This window comes from Triturus cristatus, chromosome 8 (assembly GCF_964204655.1).
Source record: "Triturus cristatus chromosome 8, aTriCri1.1, whole genome shotgun sequence".
Lineage (NCBI taxonomy): Eukaryota > Metazoa > Chordata > Amphibia > Caudata > Salamandridae > Triturus > Triturus cristatus.
Window position 1 is genome coordinate 837,916,793 of NC_140591.1, and position 26,794 is coordinate 837,943,586.

A 26,794-nucleotide genomic window follows, 5' to 3' on the forward strand; every position below is an offset into this window, starting at 1 on the left:
ATATGAAGACAGTTAATTGCAGCAAACTTAATGCAAAAACAATGTTCGTGCAGCGCGGCAAAGTAATTTACCACTAATCATTAAATGTTACATTGATTTAAATAAATCAAATAAAAACATGAAACTCTCTGGTGTAGTTGTACTTCAGAGAATATATAATAATTAGGACACATAAAATGAGGATATTGATGGCTTCCTGTGATAGAAGGCATGCTGCCTTACCCATCTTCTCCTGGATATCGGACTGATCTTCGGATGATGGAGTACGGTGGACGGCGTGCACTTGACAAGCATTTACAGGCCGTATGGTTGGCGATTTTTACAATCACAGGTTCTGCTTGCATAAATGGAACGGAAATCTCAAAAACCTGAAAGGAAAAGTATGAATTAAAAACAGTGGCTCTATCTAAAAAAGCCCACAAATTTAAACAGTCCCATCTGGTTGTTTTGCCTCATTATTCCTTCTGGATGTTGTCAGTGTGTGCTGGTTCGCCAACAACCACCTTTACAACACCCTTTCCTATCGCTCCCCTAACCTGGCATCACCAAGAACAAACATAAATCAAGGCATGCACTAAAGATGAGAGACACAATTATAATTTCAGACCTGCATAATGTTGTTGGCTGTAGACTTACAACCATATTCTTCAATGGCTACAATCTGCATGGGGCATGCCATGCTTGTTCCAAAGGAAGAACAGTTGTTTAACCCAGTAATGTAATTTCAAGCAAAAGGTATCAGAATAAGGGCATCGGAGTGCTCCAGCATTATTTTACAGTTTCCATGAGCAACTGCTCTGTGGCCTACCTTTTGCAGATAGATGAATTGTTTCCAACTGCAGATTCAGCCGAGGCTCCTCTGATAGAAACATGGCTGCTTGCCTGACTCAAAGTAGAGCAGGCACACTGTGTGTAGTGGAGTACTCTGTCTGCCAAATTCTAAGGAACTCATTTACAAGCCCCGTGCGCCACTGGAATGTCACTTTTTTGACGTTTCAGTGGGGCAGAGTGCAGAGCCAAATCTACAAGGCCATGCCAATGCCACCCTCTGGGGCTGTTCATGGCCTCATAGATATGGTGTAGGGCAACGCAGCACAAGTCAACTGTGTTGCCTCACACTGCATTGGGGAGGTGGGCAGTAGGCGTTTTGGTGGGTCCTCCCATTCAACGCCGATGGTATTTGACACACTCCCAGATTTACAACACAGCATGAATCTGGGAAAGAGTAGAAAACGTGCGGCTACCCTGGGGTGGCATAACAAGTAGAAATACGTTGATCTGCTCTTTCTATGTGAGCTGCATTCTGCATAGAAAGAGGAAAATGCCTCCATGGATTGTTTTTGTGCAGGAAGGTGTGCCTTCCTGCACAAAAACAATAATTCCTTCATTGCGGACAACCTTGCACCATGGTGCCAGGGGGCTTATGTTGGCACAAGGCAGCAATTTTTTGTGCACCAGCACAGTGGAAGAGGACAGGAATGCACAGTTTCTCATAGTTACGGCACACTCCTGCCCTTTTCTTTTGACGTAGGGAAGCATAGCAAAGTGACGTGCTGCACTGCCCTTCATCAAATTTTTGTAAATGAGGCCCTTCCAGGGGCGTAACACAGGCCCCCGCAGCCCCCGTGGTGCAGGAGCCCCGAGCTCCAGGGGGCCCCCGCAGCACAGCACTCTTCCTGCAGAGCTCCTGATTGAGCCCGGAGGGGGCCCCTCCACGTGCCTTGCAGGGAGGCCCCCTCAAATGTCGTTACGCCAGTGGGCCCTTCAGATGAAAGTGTGTTTAGTTGTGGTATATCTAGCTCTGCAGTAGAATAGAGTAGACACTCTGCTGAATAACGGATCTAGATTTTATACGTTTAGACAATGTAAATTCTAGAACAAATCTCTCCATCAGAAACAAGTGTTCACAAAAGGAATAAGCCTTACTATGCCGGATCACTTGTCCAAAATTCAGGAAATAGCAAAAAAGTAGTGATCCTGGGTTTTGCAGAAATGGCTGTGGTAGGATGTACACTAGCACAATGAAGAAGAATGTAGGTTGAAATAGGAAATGGGTCAACTTCAGAGATTTCATCTGCCTTGTCCTTTTTTCCTATGCCAGACATGAATTATTGATCCAGTCTTTCGTTTTTCTATTGCATTATGGAATGTTGCGATATTTGCATTATAAACACAAAACGATGTGTCCCTTAAGCCTACAATAAAAACAGGACTAGAGATCTCACCATTTCACACCTAAGAGAGGAAAATGTCACACATAGGCGCACTCAAAACATACAAATGTGACACGTATACAATTAGAAGACTTGACAAGTATGGCAATGGCGTCAAGATAAAAATCGGATTTTCTGTACTTTATGTAAAGAACAGTTCAGAAGCAGTGCTGTAGCTGCCTTAGGCCCTTGAAAGAAACTCAGTGGCGCTGTGGGGCTGAAAGCAGGGGCGAAAAACAAATCAGTCACAGAATCAACCCTCTCTCTCTTTTCTGTGTGTCTCAGAAATGGATCCACGGAGATCCGCTGAGTCAGCTCTGGGCAAAACAACAATGGTCTTGAATAAACCAGAGTGCTTGCCAGTGGCTGAGATTTTTACAATTGTTGCGCCTATCACCTTTGTGTTACAAAACTATGCCCTAAGTTCAAAGAAGATTTTCGGGTGTCGCTCTCTTGCTCACTGTACCACAGGATCTAACTGCATCTCACTGGTAACTCAGGCTGAACTGGTCTGCTTTTATGGCCCTTGCTTAGGAGTATAATTTTAACAATTTTTCTTAAAACAGAATCAAATCTGTTTTACATGTGGCTAATCTCTGTCTGGAGTGACACAGTGGGCAAATTGAACAATTGTCAATTGTTAAGACTTTTCAGTGTGACACTGTAAGTGTGATAGTTATGTCCAGGCATAGATCTCATGCTCGCTGTGCACATGGCCCGAGAGACGGTGTACTGATGAGGCCCAACCAGCCTAGAGGTGCTTTTCTTCCTGTGTAGAAGGCCTCGGGCTAGCAGTTGGAGCAGGACTGTTACTGCTGGAGCAGAATTAAGTCTGATTTGCATGTCCGCTTCCTGTCTGGAGTAGCACAGTGTGCAAAAAACACCAGTGACTGGAATGCAGGCTCTGGCTGTGACTTTACAAGCATTCAACCCATCACCTATGCGTTTTGGTTGTATAATTATCAATTTATTTGAGTTTCTCCCTGCCCCTTCTGACTGGACTCTTCTGAGCAAGTACCATAGTTGATGGTACAATGTCCACTCTGAGGATCTCCTCACTGTCGCACCTGGGTGGACCTCCCAGGCTTATACCATGTCTGGTCATATGAAGGTTGCTCATCTGTTGCTCCACAGTAGGCCTATCAGCATACACTATGGCTGGTTATATCATGCCCATTCCAATGAGTTTCTCCTCTGTCACTCCTGGATGGACTCCTCAGATCATATACCATGTACAGTTGCTTAATGAACATTCGTATCGGTGACACCTTTGTCACTTCTTTTACCATGCCTGGCTGCACAGTTCAATTCTAGTGTGGAATTATGGAGTCCTCCTGCGAGAATTCGAGAGCATATGCTATAGTGGATGGAAGTTTATTTCTACCAAGAGTAGGATAGTTCCTTGTGGGCAATTACTACGATTCCTTATTCATTGCAGCTTACCTCTATGATACAAACCACTCCAGAAATGTTAGGTATCCACATTTGTGATAAAGTCTATTCTCACACTATTCTCCCACACCAATAATTATGCACAGCTACATTCCTACTGTAACACGGTTTGAGAATCCTGTGCCATACATGCACAACAACAAAACACCTCTCACTTAGGTCACAGTGAAATCACACACATTATATCCATCTATACACTAGAATCTAATGCTTTAGTATTCTATCTCTCACACTATTTTGCTTCAAATCATCCCAAGGCGCAGTGACAAAACATAATAGGACCAACACTCTGAATCTCATGCACAACATTGCAACAGTACCCATAGATACCACATGACTGTTTCCATCCAAAGCCTGTCTGCTAATGTAACACCTCATCCAAGATATGAACTTCTATATAGATGCAAAACAATCCAACCTGCGCCTGGTACTCATGGGGGGTCTAGGTGTCTATAGTGTGGGAGAGATTTACTGTCCTTATCTGGGTTGTGTGAATTCTGACATCAGACTAATGATGCAGATCACAAAGGTCAGCCAAAAAGAGATCTGTCCATTCATAGGTATGAAGAGAGATCCAATTGTATTTTGAAGACCAACTTAGCCATCTTGATCACACTTTCCCATCTGTGCTGGGGGATAGGATGGGCCAGACATTGGTCCTTAATCTCACTAGTGTAAGCAAACAACACCAGTCATTCTGCACCCAGAATTATTGAAATCTTGGGGTTCAGTAATTCGAAAGTATGGAATTTCAGCACAATTACACATGTTTCTCTAACAAACAGGGAATACCCGCTGAAATGTGTGTATCTATATTGATTGGTATCCTTTTTTGCTGATTTTGCAGCTCTTTCCCTGTGTGCATATCACTAGGGTTTTCTTACCTCCCCCCACCATGCCTTGAATTGCAGATGCCATAAAACATGTAAATTCCATAATCCCAACTCAAAACAAAAATTCCAGTTTCCACTATATTTGGGATTACTGAGAAACTCAGAATGAGGGACAAAATATCCACAGTTTGGAAATGGTTCCCCTATGCATGCCTCTGGAGAGAGGGAGAGAGGAGGGTGCTGGAAAAATATGTTCTGGGCTAACAGAAGCTACCCAGAAGTCAACCAAGTATATTTCCCATACAAGATATCAGGGGGTGAAAGGTAGCATCTTTGTACTGAAGGTCGTCCATAAAACAGCAATCTTAATACAAACCCCAGGCGGCACCTTACCTGCCCTGGCATTCTCAGCGTTGCCCCAGCCCCATGTGCTTCAGGTTGATAGCAACTTCAAGGGGCTAGATCAATGTTGTGAAAAGAACCTCTTGCTCTACAAGCTTCAGTTGACCTCAAGTTGCCTGCCACTAAGAAACATTATGTCTAATTGAATAGCACCAAGCACATAGTGAGAACTGACAATCTCCTCACCTACCCAGAGACATACCTAGGCCACAAATTGCTATCTTATAGCTCCAATACAAGCAAGCCCACACCTCAAGGAGCGAGAGCTGTCTTGGGTTGTACAGTCAGAGACAGGGGTTACAGTACTCTGAAGAGCCCTAGAAACACAGCATATCAACTGGTACTGATCACACAGTTGATGGTGGTAGAGATCCAGGTGTAAGGACTAATGCCATACCAGAAGCCTACAGAAATATCTACAACATGGGCCTGACTTCTATATAATACCTGCACTTTAGAGATACCCATACACCCTAATAGAGAGATGCCAGCATTTCAGTTGTACTGAATGCAAAGGTGAAAAAAATCATTGACATTGGTCAGCTGGAATCACCCATATACCTACATCATTCTCTGAGCTTCAGAACCCACAATTCTGCATTTAAGGATCCCTTCCTTGAAAACAAAGTTTCACCACTCCAAATATTCCAGATTATTCAAGAACGATAGCACTGAAGACTTTCTATGTAAATAATGTGGAAAATAGGATTCAATAGGGCTTTTGACATAGTTTGATCACTTTTCTAACAGCCTCATCTAGTTACTAGTTTTACATAACACTGCAAGAATAACAAACACACACAATGAATTGCCGGAAAAACCCAACTGCAGGGAGAGGCAGAGATAAAAGACCATCAAATCAGTGGCCCAAAGGATCTTGTGTTCATGATGCCCCACCCAATGGCACCTGACCGGAGTGCAGTGTGGTTACATAGGCCCCGGTCACAGAACACCGACATTGTTTTAAACAATGACTTTTAATACAGATTTGCTTGCACATCCACATGAGTTAATGTTCTCGGAAATAGATTTGCTTATACTTACACATCTTTTTAGGTATATTATCAGACCCTTGAACATTCTGTACAAGGGCTAAGTTCACCACACAAAAAGTCATTGTTTATTGTTGTCGGTTCAGCTACAGCTCTACAAGGATACAATAAACAATTACAGCCAAACTAGAACTCTGTCATAGAGAGTATGGGTGAAGTTTATTACCAAAACACTCCCAGCCATTCGTTTTAGGAGAGGAACATTTTTGCTGTCATTGTCAACGTCGCTCCATGCCGGAATTCCAGTCCAGCTGAGTCCTGTCACCCTCCTGAGAAGGGCAGCGGCCTACACCAAGACGGACTCCCAGTTGACACATACCCTCAGGTAAATGAGGAGTTAGACCACTTTTAGGCATTCTGGCAGATCCACACACACTATGCATAATAGGATAGGAAGCACTAGGTAGGAGTGTAGGTACAAATATATGTATTCACATAATCAGTATAACAGCACAATGGTTAAATTGTTTATTTTCTTTACCATTCTCGTAATGCTGATTCCTCTGTTTTGTTTCCTTCTATTAATCATTGCAACACACGTATTTTACACAAGAATCTTATTGCTTCAATAAATGTTTGAAATGCCAATTTGAGTATTAATTGTGTCTCCCTTTGGCATGCCTGAGTTACTAACAAAAGGGTTAGATCTGTTTCCATGATTTCCTTTGGGGGAGTCAGGGTTGTAGTGTTCTGAGGTTGCAAACACCATCTGGTTCATTGTAAGGTTTAGCGATCTAGAGGGTGTACTGTGAGCTAGCCAGGGATTAGGTCAACATATTCTGATGGTATGCACAGACTTAGTACTGCATAGTTTTTACACTTATGTTCCCCAAACTGACAGTCTTACTGAAATAGTAGGATCCGTACAACAGGAGGGAAAGTGATAACATTCCTACTATCACAAACATCTGCCAATGTCAAAGTCGTTTGGGAAAAGTTTGTCAAGCACTAAGGGTGCTCAGACAAGCTAAATTCCAAGGCTTGCTAGGACTTCAAGAGCAGTTGGTGTCAATGTTAGATATGATTATAAGCAACAGAGGAAACCCTTGGATACAATATTATAAAGTCAACAATGGGTTATTGTAGGGATTTAACCAGTAGTATTACCAATGTGATATACTTCTTAGAGGACAACGTTTTCCAAATTGAATTGGAAGTTAAACAGAACAAATTTGAATTGAAACCTGCTTACATAGTATCATATAAAATAATGCATGGTGGTGATCACACTCTGCATATAAGGAAACTGATAGCCCAGTAGAGAAAAACAGCAAAATCTATTGAAGGCCATATAGTGGGTTAATTCCCACATAATGTTCACACAATAAACCACATCTAGTCTCATGGCTAGAATTTCAATGGTGTTTTGGCCTGTAATTTAATGAAGGGCCATCATCAAGACTAGTGTTGGTAGAGCACACAACTGGGCTTCTCCCACAAGGAAAAAAACAAAATAATATATTGTTGGAGTGATTCTGGTCCCTAAGTTGTAATGTAGATGCTCCATGACATCCAGATGGTGAAGGCTTGCAGGGAAAATTGACCCAATTGTGTAATGGTTCTTTAGAGAAATCACTTCTTGTCTTTGGGAGAAATGAAGAACACTGGCCACAATTCCAACCCGCGGTCACTACAAATCAAGTGTGATAATCTCCTCAAGAGACCACAGAAAACCAAACCAATACCATCTCAGATACATCGGATTCAGACTCAAAAGAGGAAGTCTGGCATGTGGACCATGATGATGTCCCTGCTCCACTGGCAACACCTGCCCCATCTATCCAGATGGCAGACTGCCATGACTATGGGCAAGCTGATGTTGCCATTGTAAAGGATACAGCAAACACAATTTGTTGCATAGCTTCTGAACCCCTGGAGTGAAAACATTCTAGGTGGTCACACTAAGCCGAAACGTGAATGTTTATCCAGTATGATTCTTTTGTTGCAGTTAACAAGACTGATACAGTATATTGTGTGGCGGAAGGCAGTGCTCTATAAAATAATGGAGAATGGAAGTTACTGTGATTGATCCAATGTATTACACTTAGTTGTAAGACTATTGTGCAATTTATATTGCTATTTGTTGTTGCTAGTACCGCTGGACTGCTTACATTTTCCATTCTCAAGGACACAGAGGATTCTTGAGAGGCTGGGTCCTTATGTGTAGTGCCAGAAGGTCCCCCTGACTGCTCTATTCATTTTCACTGCCCCTGTGGGTTGGCAGGGTCTGATCTGAACTCTAGGAGCCTTGTACCCTGCCAGCTACTCCGAAAGACCCATCCATTGCAAGCCTGGCAATGGGCAGTTTGGATTGGCAAGAAACAATCCCACCAGACCTTTGTACCTTCTTGGAATTAGGAAGTTTGGGAGGGTTTCAGCCATAACTCCACACATTCAGAGAGAAAAGGGCTGTGCTTCAGTGAAGCTCTGGTTGCCGTTTCCAGAGGATACAACCCAGTGGCCAGTGAGGGTAGCTCCCTAGACGGGATAAACATCTATGTGAGGCCATAGTCTGAAAGAAGAGAAAATCCAGGGTAGGACTTAATGAGAAGAACTATCACCATGCAAAGGGGGTAGGTAATTGGGTGCTGAATGGATCCCAATGTCAGGTAGTCCACAGTCATTATTTAATTCTTCAATGCTGTCAATCCTGAGCTCCCTGAGCCGCACCCACACATAATTGAACCCAGAAACTGTATGTCAGTGTTAACAGCCACCCTACGAAGCAGAGCTTAAAGAGTTCAGCTGCTCCTCTTTAGGGATGTGGGCCAACTTTTGTCATCATACAAGAAACCTGAAGGGTACCTGGGCGTGGCTGAACTTGGTACCACATTGGGACAAAAGTGACTGTTCAATATGCTAACTGGAAGTGTAGGGGCTCCTTGCTTCTGCATAGGCCACTCTGCATGCTGTCCCCCAAATCCACACACTATATCTACTTGTAGCTCAAGCAGACTGTAATAGCTTTTTTCTCTTCTGCTTCACCAGCAAAAATCAGGAGGGAACCCCTCAGCTGAGCTAAACATAGATTAGGAGGCTAAGCTTTCCTCACTCAGAGGATCACTCAGAGAGTAGGTTTTATTTTGCCTGGCACATTATTTACAGTGTTGCTGCGATTCAGACGGTCGTGCTGTACTTGCCTTTTCCTATTTGAATCACCTCCCCCTCCTAGAACTACCCCTGCACCCATCACTCATCATCGTTACCAAGCAAACTAGATTTTGAAACTTTTTATTACACTAAATGAAGAAGGTGTAGAACATTCCATCTGCCATAGTATAAATCACAGTCTATTTTTATTTTACATTTTGGAACAGTAAGCTATGGTCTCTGCAGTAGGCTGAGGCCTGCTAACCAGGCCACAAACACAGTATGCCTTGTACAAAAATTCAATTTCGTCTAGGCCAGCACTATAGTGTGTGCAAAAACAACACTCTGCAGATAGTAAAGTAACTGTAGTATTGTATAAGGCCTGCCAATGACTGATATGTGGTACTATACAACTGTGAAGTAGAAAATATTTCCACAATTCAGGACTTGCTATCTGTGACTTAGAATGTCACATTAAAAAAAACTGGCATTGGCTGCAGCTCCTTTTTACTTAAATATTAACTTGATGTTAAATTATTTTCCTCAGCACGGTGGTAAAGGCTAATGATTTTTTAAATATGTGGAGAACTTAACCAGGGATGCTTCTATCAAATGATAGATCGACTCACTTCTTACATTTAGAATGATATGAAGTGAAAGAATCGTATTTTTCAAAGTCAGCGCTAAGATACTATGGCTAGAGAGATCCAATTAAACTATGTTGATAGCATTGCTGGGATCTCTGCAACTGTGGGCGCTTAAACTATTTAGCTGAACGGGGGTCAGAAAGAGGTAGAGAAGTTGTTGGGGATTAACTTCTCTTTGGCACAAACTTATGAACAGAGCCACGGAGGTTGGTAAGCACGGTGGGGCGGTAGGTGAGGCATGGCGCGGCAAGGGGTAATTCAAAGTAATGGAATAGATATTATTTATTTATTTGTTTTTTTCTCATTTATTTATTCATTGCAGCACACATAGAAAGAGGAGAAATAAACATATTTATCCTTGTTACACCTCACCTGCAGAGGCATACATTTTTGGCGTATTCCCAAGTCTATCACTTCTGGTAACTCTGGGAATGCATCAAAATCCATGGATGTTGAGTTGGAACACTCAAGCAATGCCTATAGCAATGCCTCTCTGGTGCAGAGCAAAGCAACGCAGTGATATGAGCTGCATTGCATTACTCAAGATTTAGGAAGCCACTCAGGGCCACACAAGGTGGCCTTGTGTGGCTTTGTAAATCTCATTTTTAATGACATGGCACAAGAGCATGCAAAGGGCCTCGTAAATATGCCCCAGAATATGTCTCAGTAGAGGCCTTCCCAAAACTACCTGCTGCAATTATTTGTACTGGGTGATTTCACAAGAAGGCGAGGGTTCATTTTCTTCTCTTGGTGGGCTTTTGTTTCCGTAGGAATCAGAAGAGGTTTGAGGCTTAACCCCTTCGGTGCTCATGACGGAACGGTTCCGTCATGAGCCACGGTTGAGCTGTGCTCATGACGGAACCGTTCCGTCATGACCACGCCCGCGCAAGATTCCGTCAGCACAGCGGCGGAATTTGCGCAGCATGGAAGGGGTTAAGCTAGAACTCCTTTTTAGTGAAGATTCCCTCCAGCATTGTTGTTTTTTTACCACAGAATTCCTCTGCAAGATGTTCTCTGGACTGAAAGCAACTCTCACAAGACTTCATTGCAATATACGGTAGTGAAAGTGGGAGTGTCAGGTGTGGAAACTGCCACAGAATAGTATGAATGTCCTCTACCACAAGAAAAATATGATTTTCCTAAATATACCTGCTCAATAATTTTTTAAGGAGTTCAGGACTTAAAGTAAAGTTCCTGGAGCACCAGTGTTGAAAACACTTAGGAACCTGCACTTCTATGCAAGCATGCACTCCTGGCACTTATCTACTTTCCTGCAAATTGCCTAAAACCATTTACGTTAGTTCAATGTTTTTCTTCTAAAACATATATTATGTGTTTTCATTTGGAATCATGGCTCCTGCTGGCATAGCACATGCTTAACATCGGGAGACACTAGTTTGAAAAGGTTTGCATCTTTTATTGTACAACAATGAGCAGGATGTTAAAAAATGTGACAAATTACCGTTTTTGAGACATATGATGTACTTGTGTTAAAGCAGGTTAGACTCTCTTCATTGCAGCAGCCTCCACATCTGAACACAGACACGCAAGGTGGCTTGAAGAACATGCTGGTGCTTGTGCCCAAATCTTTAGCAACATCCACACAGGTTTCCCTAGGCATGCACTGAGTTTTCTGCCATTCTTCATCTATGACTGAAAAACAAAAAAGGTGGCATTAGTAAAAATTAAGTTTCTTTGATCCAGTTTATAAAAATACTATATTAGCTTTAACATGGCTGAGGAGCAAACATATAGGATACGTTAACCATACAAACAAGGGTGGCTCTGTACTGTACGCATATTAGATAGTTGGGTAGAGATTAATGAATGAATCAGTACCTGCAAATCCGTGTGCTGGGCGCAAACCAGACTAATCTCACCAGACATTCCTGAAGTAACTGGAATGTATGAGTGGCCTGAGGTGACTGAGCCGTCACCCTCCATGTCATGTATGGTTTTATGTGGCACTTATATAGAGCAAACCCAGCCAAAGGAAGCAGAGTGCTGTACAGAGTCAAAGGCGATGATACAGACAACAAGTGATTTGAGAGGCAGCTGGTCTGTTGACTGTTGCTGCAGTAAAGAGTTGTGTATTCAACTCTTTACTAAATTGGAGCAGAGCTGGAGCAGCCCTAATGGATTTGAGGGTGTTGTTTTACATCCTGTGTGCATAGACGGACAATTTTTTGTTGTGCTATCCACCCACGTTCACAGTGTGCTTGTAAGAGCAGAGAAAGGGACAGCATGATTAACAGCTTTGAGAGCACTTCATGTTCTTGCCTTTGGCACTGACAAAGCTGTTCCTATGCCCTCACCTCACATGGACTGAACCTGACGCAGTCTACCAATCTCAGCCAATGGTGGAGGAGAGGAGGTGGTGACCACCAATAATATCATTTAAATGTGCTCAATCACCCTCAGATGCACCCACAAATGGCAAAGTCAGGTGGCTAATGCTTTGCAAATGTAGGCTTTGGTGCTGAACACATTGTCGCATCATCAGGATGTTGGCGAGATGAGTGCTTAATTGTGATGGTGTGCGTATGTAGGCCTCAGTAGGTTTTGATGGCGTTTATGCAGAAGGGTTGTTCATGGTTGTGAGGAAGGGTGGTGAGTTTTGGAATTAATCCCCTTGTAGGACACACTGTATCCAATGCAGTGATGGTGAACAATTACCTTTAATACTGTATTATTGTTGGGTACAATGCAGGGCATCGCACTGTCACATACTGTGTCAGTCGGACTGTTGATAAATGTGCCTCTTTGTTTAATACATTTTATTTTGTGTCTGATGTGCTGTTATTGGATGTTTTACTTGTGTAGAAGGAATCATGTCATCAATGGTTCACTAATTCACACTTAGCTGCTATAATATGGGTCATAGTAGTTCACTGGAAATATTTCCACCTTGAGGCTATGATATGGCTTAGCCAGTTTGAACGTGTGTCACTTGTGAAGTATTTGGATGCTATCCATCATCCATCAATGTATATGTTATGTGTATTTGTACAGTGCACTATTTCCCGTTAGGGTATCCTGCAAGTGAGAACGCCTTTGGAAGTGGTTGGCAAGTCACATAAATGTTCGTTAAGGTCCCTGAGATCCACACACATTCTTATGCTTTTGCAACCCTCTCTATATGCCTGCGCACCTGGGGCGAGCCACTTAAAACATTCAGTTTCTTCAATGACCCCCATCTTTCAGCAATCCATGAAGATCTACTTTGAGCGGATCAACCATCATATTAGGCAGTTTCCTAAACTTGTGAACACATTACGACTTTAAACAGCCCTAATTTCTTCTTAAAACATCAGGAACTCACTGAAAATATCAACACTGTTGCCAGTAATAGAGGCCAGCAGATTCGGTTTTCGTTGTCTGGGTTTCAAAGTTATGCCATTCCATCTTGGTGATGCAACCCAAGTAAATTGTCACAAGGTTTAACAACATTTACTTTACCTACAGTCTCTCTAACCCAAAATTAGATTTTGATTATAGTGTAATCTAAAACTTCAATCTTAGCTCCACCATACCCTACAGCATTGATATCTGATGGTAATAATTTAGTCATACCCTCTCCAAAATAGTTGTTCTAATTTTGATCACCTACCATGGTATATAGTCAAACGGAATGCATTAATATCACCAATTGTTCTTTCCTACAATTACTTCACGATCCAGCATGGTTAGTGTATCACTATCCACTCCTCCATCGTCTCACAGTTAAAACCATTTTCTTCATGCCATCAGACATATTCTTTACAGCCTGTATTCTGTAGCTATTGCACACTCTGGCATGGCTTTTTCCCCACATGTTTGAAAAGTGACGCTGTTAGGAAAACAACCCAGATTGCTAGTAAGATGATTTGCTCTACCACATCTGTAACAATTAAACTGTTTCCCCATCGAATTATTACTAAAAGGAGGATTCTTGCATTCACTTATTTCCTTCCTCACACAGCTATCTAAATTCTCCTTAGACAATACTTCCTTCACTAACTCCAAAGTGTGTGTTGCATCACGTAATTCATGCACCCATGTAGAGAAGTTCTGTTTCATTCCAAAATCGCCACCGCCTCTTGAAGAGAAGATCTGGGTTCCTAGGCAACAGTTTTGAATTTTTGATTATTGTTACATCTCATCTTGGTTTCTGACAAAAAACTAGTAATGTTCTTATACAATATTAATTCTCGTCCCAAAATGTTTCTGCAGCATTAATACAAACATTTAAAATTGGACCCCTGATTCACTCTCAGCAGAAGCAATGTTATTTCATCAACATATTCATATATATTTCATCCCTCTACTCCTATATTATCAAGAGGTACTGCTGGTTTTCTGGTGACCACATTTGTCTCACCACCCAGTGAAACAAGATATGAATCAAACAGTTTCTTCCACTGCTTCCAAGGTAGCAAGGAATCAGCCTTTCAGATAAAAATAGTGGTGTCTAAGTCATACTTGATGCAGCCATGTTGAGATGATACAAGTGTTCAACAACCTCCTGAAAAATGTGCAATAATGCCTACAAAAATCACGTAAATTATCAGAGATTACTACAATAATAAGCAAGCAATTGTGCAATGTAAGTGAGTTTCAATTGCATGATTTTTGTATACTCTCATATGGTATTATTTTAGCAATTTATACTCGACCTCCTGAACAAGGATAAGTATTTAACAAACACAGTTTAGCTCTTAAATGGTGTTAAATTCTTGTAAAAATTGCCAGTTCCATACACTATTAACGCTTGGGTACCTTTCTTTTCTTTGAGTAACCTTACCTATGCCCTGATATCTATATCTTTGTGAAACGCACTCTTGTCTGCTGAAAAGCATAAATTGTAATCATCCCTGGTGAGATCACAAATTCGCACAGTTACCTCAAACAGAGAAGTGGCACCTACATGTGCATCGGATTACATTGCCCCAGTCAAATTCCATTAATCCTTCTAACTTGATTCAGTAGATTGCATACAGAATTGTCCTGCAGTTGCCATATAACCCCAATGTTAATCCTGCTCTACGCTAGTCAATGGCGCAGAGCGCCACAATAAACAAAGCTTATTTACCCACTTTAAAATGGCCAATGAAAATGTGATGTATCACGTGTGCATGAAACCGTATGATGTGAAAGAAGATGGCCTAACATCCAAAAGTCCTGCATGTCAACCACCAAACTTCAGGCCTGGAACACCATTCGTCCACTGTGCTTGTAGTCCTCAGTCCTCCACGGCCCTGTCAGAGTTCACTCACACCAGGAATTGATACATTAACTGCACACTTTTAGGTCTATAACATCGTTTGCAGGCCATGAGCATGACGTGATTTTTTTAATCAATTTTATCTTGATTGTAGTCCACACTTGTAATAAATTGAGTCATTAGTTGTGTAGGATGTGAGACCTGCACAAGTGATATGTCCACAATTTTCTCCTTACGGGGAACCAAGCTCCACATTGAAGCACTTGACTCTCTTAGGGTGGCAAAGCAGAGCAGTCCAATGCCTACTCATTGGAAGTGGTATGGGCTAATAATTCAAATTTGCTGGACATTCAAAAAAAGATTCTCTAGTCAGTGCGTTTATTACACACACTGCTAAATACTACACATTAAGTTACGACTATATGCAACTGCTAGATGGATTTTCCTTTGGTGACATTCGGAAACCACATTTGATCTCTAAAGGGTCATGAACCCCAAAATCATAATACCCCCACCCATACCAGATAGAATATCACAACACAGGAGGGGCCATTTTAAATAAAACAGACCTATGGGTGTTGTCAAGAGGTCATCACATTACAATATAAGTCAAGTCTATTGGCTTTCTCAAGGGGTAATCCCAATAATAATATAAGGCAAGCCTATTGGCTTTATCAAGGGGCACCACAACAAAACATAAGGAAACCTGTTGGCTTTGCCAAGGCGTCACCACATCAAAATATAAGACAAGCCTATTGGCTTTGTTAAAGGGGTCACCACTTCAAAATATTAGGGAAGCTTTTTGGCCTTGTCAAGGGATCACCACATTAAAAGACCAATAATAACATGTTAAAAAAGAATCACCATCATATCACTGAAATCAGTAAGTAGGTTTAAATGCAATCATAATGGTCAATAAATCATTGGGTAGTTAGTTGAGACGAGTGGAAGCCCCACTCAACTAATAAACACAATAGTTGTTCAGGTGAACCACAAAAGTCACTAAATAAATGTGCACATAACCCTCTATCACCATGGCAGAAAGCAGTCAGATTTAACTTATAATTGTAACTTTAAATACAACTTCACCATAAAAGAGGATTTTAAATTACAATTCATTTGAGTGAACACATAATTTCTCTAAGCATTCCCAATCTGAAGTTAGCACTTATAAAATGTAATAAGGTAACCCAGTTTTAGTCTATGGTAGGGATAGGCCTTACAACAGTGAAAAACTACTTTAAAGTTTACATATCCTGACAGTGCAAAACTCCTAAACACACATGTCCTACATTTTATGTACCTTACACCCTGCCTTAGAAGCCTTTAGGGACTAATTTAGGGGTGACTTCAAAGTACTAAAAAATAATGTTTGGGCGTGGCAAAAGTTTATTTTGCTAGGTTGAAATGTCGGTTTAAAACTACACTACAGGCTGCAGAGGTAGGCTTGAGATATGTTGACCAGTGCCACTTTAGTGGTGGCACACTGAGTGCCTCTGCCCAATAGTAGCATTTAATCTACAGGCTATGGGTACAGGTATTACCATTTACTAGAGACTTGCAAGCTAATTAAATGTGCCAAAGAGGTGTAAACCAATTTCACCATGTTATAAAGAGAGGCACAAGCACTTTAGCACTAGTTAGCAGGGGTAAAATGCAGAGAGTCCTGTTGCCAACAAAAACGAGTACAGCAAAGTAAGGGGGTGAAGGAAAAACTTTGGGATGAATACCGCTCCAAGGATGTGAGGACTAACAAAACTCAGTTGATTGCAGACCACAATCCTCCTCCTTGCTGTCAGGGGCCAGCAAGCAATGTTCTCTGTCTCATGGAAGCTGAATTATTTCCCTGACATCTAGCGGTACAATACTCCACAGTCACTAGCCTCCAAAACAGCTTCAAAGTGACAGATTTTGAATTGCTAGGTCCTTAAACTTGGGTTCATAATTTGATGTTATGCATTTATTTCATACAGGTTCTACTCCAACAGTTAACATTGTAATATGAGTAAGTACATATTCCAATGACATCTGAGAGTTTTAGGTTCCTCAGTACAATATCACTGTCCATAGATGCTTACAGCTAAACAACAAAACAGGGCTTGCACCCGCCCATATTCAAAAGCAAGAACAGATTGATTGGCTCAATGAATGGCACCAACACATTATCACCACTTCCAGAATGTGAAACATTAAATGAATTCTGAGACAAAATCAGCTTGCTACATTTCTTATTATGAAAGTAGTTTAAATGGTGTAGAATAAGTCTGCTCCACTTTTTTAATTCTTGATCAGATTTTTTTTCTTAAACATTGTATTACACTAAAAACATTATTTATAAGCCACACTTTTTTGTATATTTTGCAATTTTTTCACTATTGTTTTGTCACATTTTTCCACTTTTTTGTTACAAAGACTGGGGCAAACCCTGTCCATGTTCTGTAACCTGCCTCCAGCATGTAATGCTCCACTGCTGGATAAGCAAAATCGGCATTTGGCTTACTTGCGTTGGCTCAGAGGCTTTTTGACATCAGAGCACCATAGGCCTCCATACTTTAAATTTGAACAACACTGGAAACCGGGCCGGACTGGCCGTAGCGGGCACCGGGCATTTCCCCGGTGGGCCGTCAGGGTGGGGGCCGGTTTTACCCCCCTGGGGGGCCTGTTTTATTTCCGGGAGTCGGCAATATCGGCCCCCTGTAACAAAATCGGCCGAAAGGGGCCCTAGCAAATAGCTCGGCCGCTCCCCCCTGCCCCCTCTAGGGGGGCAGGCCGAGCAGTTTGCCAGGGCTGGACTGGGAACCAAAACCGACTGGAAACACTTGTATGTCAGGGGGCCGTGGGAGACCCGTGCATCTTCTGTGCAAAGATTCTCAGAGGTCTTGGCAAATTGCAGTCTTTTAAGAGGCTCTTCCTTTTTAGGTCTTTGCTCTAGACAGCGCATTTGCTGTATTGAAGAGTAATGTTGTATATACTTTGTGGGCTTCAGGCCGCCAATGGGCTTCCCATTTGCTGAAACCATCATCGCTCTCTTATTATTTCTCTTGTCCTTATCTTGTCTTATGTGCTGTTTTCCGAGGTTGCCTGTTCCATCACCAAACTCCCCCTTGTTCCTGACCCGCTTCACAGCCGCACACAATGTAGTTCTTCGTTGACCCTGCTAGAACAGTTGTTTACAAAATGTGAATTTACAGGGGTAATGCTGGTATATGGCATCGAGGGGGCCTTCTTTTAAAAAGAAATGTTATATGTGATAGACAAAGTGCTGCTTTGCCGAAAGAATGCCTCCCTGCCCCGATGGAAAGCAATGAAAACATGTCGTCGTCGTGTCCCCGTCCTGTTTACAGTGCGTTTCCAAAAATGTTACTCCTTTCAGGTATAGAAATAAGTGTTGGCATGGAGAAATTTGGCCTCTCTTGTTGCTGGGTTTAAAAAAATATATAGGTGCATTTTTGAACTGTGAGCATTAGATTAATGGCACCTAATTTTTCTTTCTAGAGGAGTCCTTTATAAAGAAATATATTTTGTATCTCAAATACCTTGTAAAACTGGAGTTTGTCATGAGGGAAAAGGTTTTCTCTCAATCTAGTTTCTTTTATACTTTAAGCCATGTATTTTAAAGTCACACTTCTGGGATTATGGGAATCATTTTGGATTCTGTCCACCCCACTTCACACCCACACACGTACACAAGTTTGATGGGCAAAAAGCGGATGAAAAGGCACCCTGAAAGCAAATTTCTGGCTTCCTATATGCGATTCAGTGGTGTGGGCGTTCTGGAGGCTGCAGTGGAGCAAGGGTGTGGCCAGAGGCGCAACTAGTGCCAAATTTCGGGGGGGGGGGGGGGCTAAGAAAAAATGTCGGGGGGGCTGAATCTTTAAGCAATAGGCAGAGTGGAGCTGCAGGGGCTCGTAGAAGGGGTGAAACAACAGCGAGGCCTCATTAACATGCAAATGGTCTTTTAAAGACCTGTTAAGTGCTCGGGTGCGGCTGAGTGTGTACCCGGGAAGCTGTCTCATCCGGGCGGCCAAACACGAGGGGGGGGGGGGGCTGAAGCCCTATGAGTCCAATGGGTGTTGCGCGCCTGGGTGTGGCGAACTACTTTTAATGGCTTTAATCATAAGCAGTCTATTATCGTGCTGGGCACAGCTCACTGCACTGCACCTATCTCTATTCGAGAATGGATATCATTTTAAGGTCCTAGCTAGTTTTGTATTTTTTTCCTTTTTGTCCGCTTGTGGAATTTATGTAAAAATATTATGCTCCTACAAGTGGAAACACTCCGGTAATATTTTGCAGCGGAAAAGGGGAACATTCAGCCTCCCCTCTTCCAGCCCCCGGGTAATTTGAATTGCAATGGTCAGTATTTTAGTGAATATGAAGTTTGCGTTCGAACGCATGCTTTGGTGTTTTGTGGGAATCTTGCAAACGCGACCCACAGTTTAATAGGGTGAGCACCCTTCAGAGGGGGCAACATTGGCTACATTTGCGTAAGTGCCTATACATTAGTGTATGTGTGTTATGTGCTGTATTATCAGTGCAACCTCGCGTCATAGAATACATGAACCACTGGTGTGGTGCATGGTACCACGATGTCATCTAAAGGTACGTATTCGTTCATCAGTGTACAGCTAAACGCCTGCATTACATAGTACTGTGGAAGCAATTCGACGATACTAGAACCCACCACAACACTGCATCTCTTGACCGTGTTGCTAAAATTTCAACAATATTTCTCACTTGAATTTTAAGAAGCCACATTTCTTTTTTGTGCCTGTCAGTAGAGGCGGTTGGTGCTACGCTTATAGGCCTGATAAAAGACTAGCTTCACTCAATATACACATAAATCCATAATGATTTGAAAACAAGCCTGTTATGTCTGAAGAGATAATCCCATAGAGGCTAGAAGGAAATTGGGGATTTTCCTATCTGTACATTGTTCTCTCCCCTCTTAATTGCATTACCCCTACCACCCTAACTAGACTATCCTATCATTCGTCCCACCAGGCAAGCCCCCACATGCCCCCCTTTGAATGGCTGTAACCTAAACACATAATTGCTCCCAGCTGAAGTGGCCAAATACTTCTTATCATAAGCTGCCCATCCCCAAGGGAGCAGAAATTCTTCTAAGTAAATAAAAAAATGCACCCTCCGCTGTCCATTCACATATTTATATATATATATGTACATGTATGTTTTTGTATGCATTTGCATGCTTAACTGCCACCAGTTTTCTCAGTACCATTTTCTGGACCCAGGCTCGTTGTTTCTTCCAGTTGCTCAGTTTACTGGGTTTTCAATCTGTGTGAATTTTTAAGTATTAGCTTGTACCAGCACTTTATATTTTCTTTATATTTGTATTTAATTCTAAATGGGTTTTGCACATTGGAAAATTACTGCTCTGTGGTAGGAAAGCAAGGCGCTTGGTGGTTTAGGAAGAGGACCGAGTCACGCCAACATACTCAGTTTTTAAAAACAAACATTAGAAGCGTGTCTACAAATTTAACTAAGAGGAAGGCAGAAATATTGCACCAATAGAAAGTACTTTTCAAAGTGTCTGATGTGGTCACGTTTTGAACTATCCCGACATATGTTTTTAACATATTGTTTAAAGAAAGGTTTTATTACGCATCATATGCCCTTTAAATGTAATTTACAAAACAGCAGGCTAGCCCTTGCGTGCCTCTGTGTACATATTATGATCTATATAGCTGGAGTGCTGCAGCGGCTGCATTCATATTCAAAAACAACAGTTGATGGACAGAATGCAGAACAATGTCATACATTCACCCAAGTACAGAGATCTGGGCCTAAATCCATCGTTTTTTTGCTCACCATGCTGTTCCAGTTTGAACCCAGCCATATGCAAATCAGTCTTGACCCTGCGCACAATGGGAACTGCCCAGCCCGAACTGCCAAGCCAGGTCCTCCCTGGACTGGAAACAAGCATCCTAGGACCGGTTTCGGGCTTTCAGCCCTCATCAGCCAGGATAGCTTGATTCCAGTGGCATGGAGAGCACGGGACCCACGTCTGGGCATACCCGTACCACTCGGGGTGACAAATACAAAAAGAACAATTGATGGACAGAATGCAGAACAATGTCATACATTCACCACAGTACAGAAATCTGGGCCTAAATCCATCGTTTTTTTCCTCACAATGCCATTCCAGTTTGGACCCGGCCATATGCAAATCAGTCTTGACCCTGCGCCTAATGTGAACAGTCAACCCCGAACTGCCAGGCCATGTCCTCCCTGGACTGGAAACAAGCATCCTAGGACTGGTTTCCGGCTTTCAGCCCTCATCAGCCAGGATAGCATGGCTGCACGGGACCCACATCTGGGCATACCCATACCATTCGGGGTGACAAATGCAAAAAGAACAATTGACGGACAGAATGCAGAACAATGTCATACATTCAACCCACTACAGAGATCTGGGCCTAAATTCAGCAGTTTTTTTTCTCACCATGCCATTCCAGAATGGACCCAGCCATATGCAAATCAGTCTTGACCCTGCACCCAATGGGGACAGTCCCGCCCGAAACTGCCAGGCCAGGTCCTCCCTGGTCTGGAAACAAGCATCCTAGGACAGGTTTACGGCTTTCAGCCCTCATCAGCCAGGATAGCTTGACTCCAGTGGCATGGAAGGTCAGGTTTGCTGTGAGTCTCAGTGAGATAATTCAGCAGACCAGCATCTGTGTGCCCTGGTGCTCAAGTTACTGAGTGCTGTGGGCGACACGGAGGTGCACTGGCAGAGCTGTGTGTGCATGACCTTGTACTGGGAGAGCAGAGGTACTGAGTGCTACTGAACAGCACAGAGGTGCACTGGCAGAGCTGTGTGCCTGTACACTGTACTGGGAGAGCAGGGGGCGCTGCGGTGCTGGCAGTCACATGTCTGCATCCTAGTTCCAGAAGGGCAGGGTGGATGCAAGTCGCCGGGAGGGTCACTGTTGGGATGTATGTATTTAACCATCTACATAACCACATGCACTTTGCTCTTCACAGTCAAAAAGGAGCTGAGCCTTGGTGTAGACTAATTATTAATTAGTTCAGGACAACCCTCACTTCGTTTTTGACTGTGAAGAGTAAAGTGCATGTATTCTCAAATTTGCTTGAAAATGCACCATTTGCCCACTCATTTTTCAAAATTTTCTCGGCGGGGGGGGGGAAAACCTCCTTAGATTGTTCGGGCTCACTCGCTACGCCCGCTTGCCACGGTGTGCTCCACCACAAACTTTACACCTTACCACTTTCAAATCTCACCAGCCGCCACTGATTACGAGTGTATTGATGGCATAGGCACTCTAAATACACTGGGCGGAACATACGCCACTTTTGGGGTGAAGCTCTGGTCTGTCAAACTCTAAATTGGGCTCTTAGAATGTACAATAGATAAGGCGAGTGCTTTGATTTTGAACTTCATTACAGTATGCGCTGAATAGGATAAGATATTTATCTTACGTAGTAAATTCTATTATCACACAACTCGTAATTCCACTCGTTTGCACAGGGATCGGAATTTAGTGATGCACTTTTAATTTATTGACCTACTAACCCACTGGCAAGTAGATAGCAATAATGTGCAAAATCAATTTATAAATTACAATTTGGATTGAGATTACAAATATCCAATGATAAAACACAGAATTTTCACTATTAAAGACCAGCATTTAGCTTTTTGCTTGGACTATATAAGCACCAAAGTCTAACAAATAATAATAATTTCTAACAAAAAACTCAAATTATGTTCCAAAACGTTTTGAAGGGCAGTTGTGTAAAAGCTCTCAGCTGGAAATACTGAGAAGTACTCTAGATGGCAGCAGTGGATAAGAAAAAGGAACGATATGAAACTGATTATAATTTCTTGAAGGCAGGTAAAAACAAACCTTCAAAATATGTTTGCTGTTTTAGGATATCATATTCTGAATTAGAAAAAAATACATGTTTTTACTATTGGTAGAAAAAGGGACAATTATTAATGAAGCCGGTTATGGCTCTAAAAAGCATTTATATTTCTGTCGTCGTAAGCGACTTTATGTAGATTTTCACATATTGGGATGTGTGTACTTAATTGTATGCAACAAACATGCATTTTATGAACATATCTACAGAGTAGGGTGATTAGGTGTCCACACCATATCTGATTTCTAACCCTCTGTTTGTCTCCTGGAAGTAGCGGCTTGTCTTTGCTTACCCAGAAACTGGGAGAAGAATATGTTGCTGCCTCCTGCCCTCATTGGGCACCCTGTTGTAAAGCTCTATAGACTCAAGGGCAGCGGTTCTTATCAATTGTATGACGCTCTGTGCAAAACTGGCCTGGTTTACATGGTGTTTTTGATTCGAGTAGGTACCAATGAAAAGTGACGGTGGACAGATGGCATCTACACAGCGCATATGGCATTTCTCATGGCAGAGCCATAGGGGGCCCCTCATTGGTGGAAAGCAGAGAAGGCAGTCAAGACTTCTGCCATTTTATGGTGGAAATCCCGCCAGCCTCTTCTTTGAATTGACTCCTGTTGTGTTTAAAAACAAATGTCATGAACAAATATATACACAGTCGGTTGCAACATGCATCTGAAGCAAAGAGTTGTAGACAATTCTGCAGCTACTAACAATATAGCAACGGATGTAACATACCAATTTCTGGCCCACAAATGTTTGTTGGTTTATATTCGGGTTCCGCCCTAATTTGAGTACGGAAACGGCCTTGTTGGAGGTCTCGGAGGTTATTCGCGAGACTCTGGATATTGGAGGTAAGGCCATCCTTGTCATGTTGGACCTGTCGGCGGCCTTTGACACCGTCCCCCATGCAGCGCTCCTCGCCAGGCTCCATGCCATCGGCCTCAGGGGGACGGTGCTCAAATGGTTTACATCTTTTCTTGAGGGCCGCCGCCAGACGATTTGGGTTTCCCAGAGCGCTGCCGAGATGCCGCCATTGGGAGTCGGAGTTCCACAATGTTCTGTGTTGAGCCCGACACTGTTTAACATCTTCATGTCTCCCTTGGCGGAGGCTCATGGGGCCCAGATCGTGTCTTACGCAGATGACACGCAACTCCTCTTCACATGCGGGAAAGATCAGGCATTTGATGGAGAGAGCATTCGGGGGTGCCTGGGGATGGTCTTCGACTGGTTCCAACAGAATAGTCTGAAGGCCAATTCCAGTAAGTCAGAGGTCTTATTCTTCGGCTGTGCCACCGACCCGGAGTGGCAGGATTGGTGGCCCTCGGATATGTGTCCTCCTGCACAGTCATCGCTGGTTGCCAAAAACTTGGGAGTTAAGCTGGACAATAAACTTTTGCTGAGAGCACATGTTCTTGGTTTGGCTGGCTCCTGTTTTGGCATTCTGAAGATGCTCCGCAAGTTTTTACCATTGCTTTCTGTGGAGCACAGGCGGATTACTGTGCAAGCTTTGATTGGATCCAGGCTGGATTATGCCAATGCCCTTTTCCTTGGTCTCCCGGATTATTTGGTTCAGCGCCTGCAGGTGGCCCAGATCTCTGCTGCTCGTGCCATTTTTGGCCTTCACAGGCGAGCGCGAGCATCTGGGCTGCTGCAGACGCTCCACTGGCTGCCTATCCGGAAGCGGATTATGTTTAAATCCTTGACGCTGATGCACAAAGCACTCTTTGGCACTGGTGCAAGATATTTGCAATGGAGGTTGTCTTTTTACCGTCCAGCCCGTTCACTGCGGTCAGATTCTCTCTTTCTGGCCGTGGTGCCGCGGGTTAGGAAGGCGCGCACGGGGGGGCGCTCTTTTAGCTTTAAGGCTCCCCAGCTTTGGAATTCGCTTCCGTTGGCTCTACGCTGCTCTGCTAATTTGCTGCAGTTCAGAAAGAGCTTGAAGACCTGGCTTTTTAACCTTTAGGTTTTTTTTCCCCTGTTGCCTTGTGCTCTGCTGTTTGTTTGTTTTGCTGTGTTACACTGAGCTGCCTGTGGAAAGCGCCGGGACACTCCTCTGGAGTAGCCGTGCGCTATATAAACACACTATAACATAACATATTATTCAGGGGAGCACAGAAATGGGACAAAGTGATCATTGGCCTGCAGCTTGGAACCCATGAGCTGCTGACGAACAATTTGGTGACATGGGTTGCCCACAGGTCTGGGAGCACCAGCAAGGAACACAGAAATAACAAGAATAAAGCTTGAGTACGTCTTGGAGTGGTGACCAGGGTTCAAAAGCAAATATAGTTGGAACTGCATAGGCTAGGAAGATACTGTCAACAGGCCCATACACTACGTGACCTCCTATGAATGCCTTTGCAAATCCCCAGGTAAGGAGGTGAAGTCGAGCTAATGTTGCACATCTTTGGAAGCAACGAGAGTATGCACTAAGGCTCCTCAGAGTTCAGAGGGGGTCAACTCAACAGAAGCTGAAAGGAGGCCCCTATGATATTGTGCAGCAGATGACTCCTGAGTAACTGGCTGGGGGTGACCTTGTGTCCTGTTTCCTCACTAGAATCTTTTAGCCACTGTCATCAATTTGTCATAGCCAATTTAGAGAGCACAGTAGCCACTTTTTAAAAGAAGGATGCTGTAGAAAAGTGCCCCTTTTGGCTTGGTTACCTCCCACTTTTTTACCTGGTATCTGGTGCAACTTTTTCTGAAAGTGTACTGTGATCCTGATAACCAGCTCCCCAGTGCCAGGGTTCTTTCCGTAATCTGTACCATTGTTCCACAATTGGCACCCATTTAGGATCCCTGTAAGTCCCTAGTAAGTGGTACCTCTGGTATACCTAGGGCCTTGGAACTACAGTGGGTCCCTAAGGGCTGCAGCACTAATTGTGCCACCCTAATGGGCCACTCACCAATCTAATGCAAACTGCCCTTGCAGCCTGTGTGTCTTGGTACAGAGAAAAAAGAAGAGTCAACATGGCAAACACCCCTCTGTCCCATGCCAGCAAAGCACGGCATGTGGTATAGGTGAGTCACCTCTACAGCAGGCCTTACAGCGGTAAGGCAGGGTGCACTATACCCCATGTGTAGGCATACCTGTGCGAGTGGCTGTGTAACTGTGATATCTAAGCAGAACTTTAGATATGACAAGTGCACAGGAAATCCTTGACGAGTAGAAGGGCTGGACACACGTGATTACAAGTTCCCCAGCTGTCAAGGTCCCCTCCCAAGGCTTACCTTCTGCTTGATGGGGTGTTCCTGCAGAGGCGACAAGAACCTCCACCCAGTTTCCCGCCGTGCCCTAGTCGGGGTTGAGCACCGCCTAGGACAAGGGGGTACCCGGGGTAGAAGCCAGAGAGGCGCGAGTCCGGATGACGCTGGACCCCAAGCTGGTGCGATGTTGTGAGACCCTCCTCAGATATCCGGCTTCCAGTTCGCAGGTCCGGGACTACAGTGGCCGCAATAATGTCTTGTAGCTCACTGATGGTTGACGACCCAAAAACAAGGAAACAAAACCAGCGCTCCAGCGCAAATAATAAAGGTCCCTGGTGTACCAGTCCGGTACTCTCCTGTTTCAGGGAAGGTGTGTGGCCAAAATAATGGGAACAAAACCAGCGCTCCTGCGCAAATAATAACTGTCCCTGGCGTACCTGTCCGGTACTCTCCTGTTTCAGGGAAGGTGTGTGGCCAAAATCATGGAAACAAAACCAGCGCTCCTGCGCAAAATATAAATGCGATGTAAGTATCCCGCTCCACTGCACACTCCCCGGTCTGCAGTGGGATGACTGACATACAATGTTTGAGACGGCAGAGTCAAGCGTCCACCTACCTTCGGTGCGCCCTCTGCTAATGCTGAACCTGTCCCTCTCGAAGTCCGCAGCAGCGTCCTTCTTCGGTGGTTGTTCGGAGCTCGGGAACGGCGTCTTCTCCTTCCGCGGCTGAGGCGAGAATTCAAAGCGCTAAGCAGCCGGAGTTCCCGGCTGTTATGCGGGATCAACCGGAAGTG

General features: G+C 43.5%; 1 protein-coding gene across 2 annotated transcripts in view; it reads right to left on the reverse strand.

Moving 5' to 3' along the window:
• VEGFD (vascular endothelial growth factor D) overlaps positions 1–26,794 on the reverse strand; it is a 391,659-nt gene that overhangs the window by 149,133 nt on the left and 215,732 nt on the right. For both annotated transcript variants that reach the window (XM_085622323.1, XM_085622322.1), the window contains exons 3-4: positions 11,152–11,342; positions 223–368 (exon numbers count right to left, since the gene is read on the reverse strand). In XM_085622323.1, coding sequence (XP_085478449.1) covers positions 223–368; positions 11,152–11,342 — 337 coding nt within the window. The remainder of the gene's footprint in view (positions 1–222; positions 369–11,151; positions 11,343–26,794) is intronic.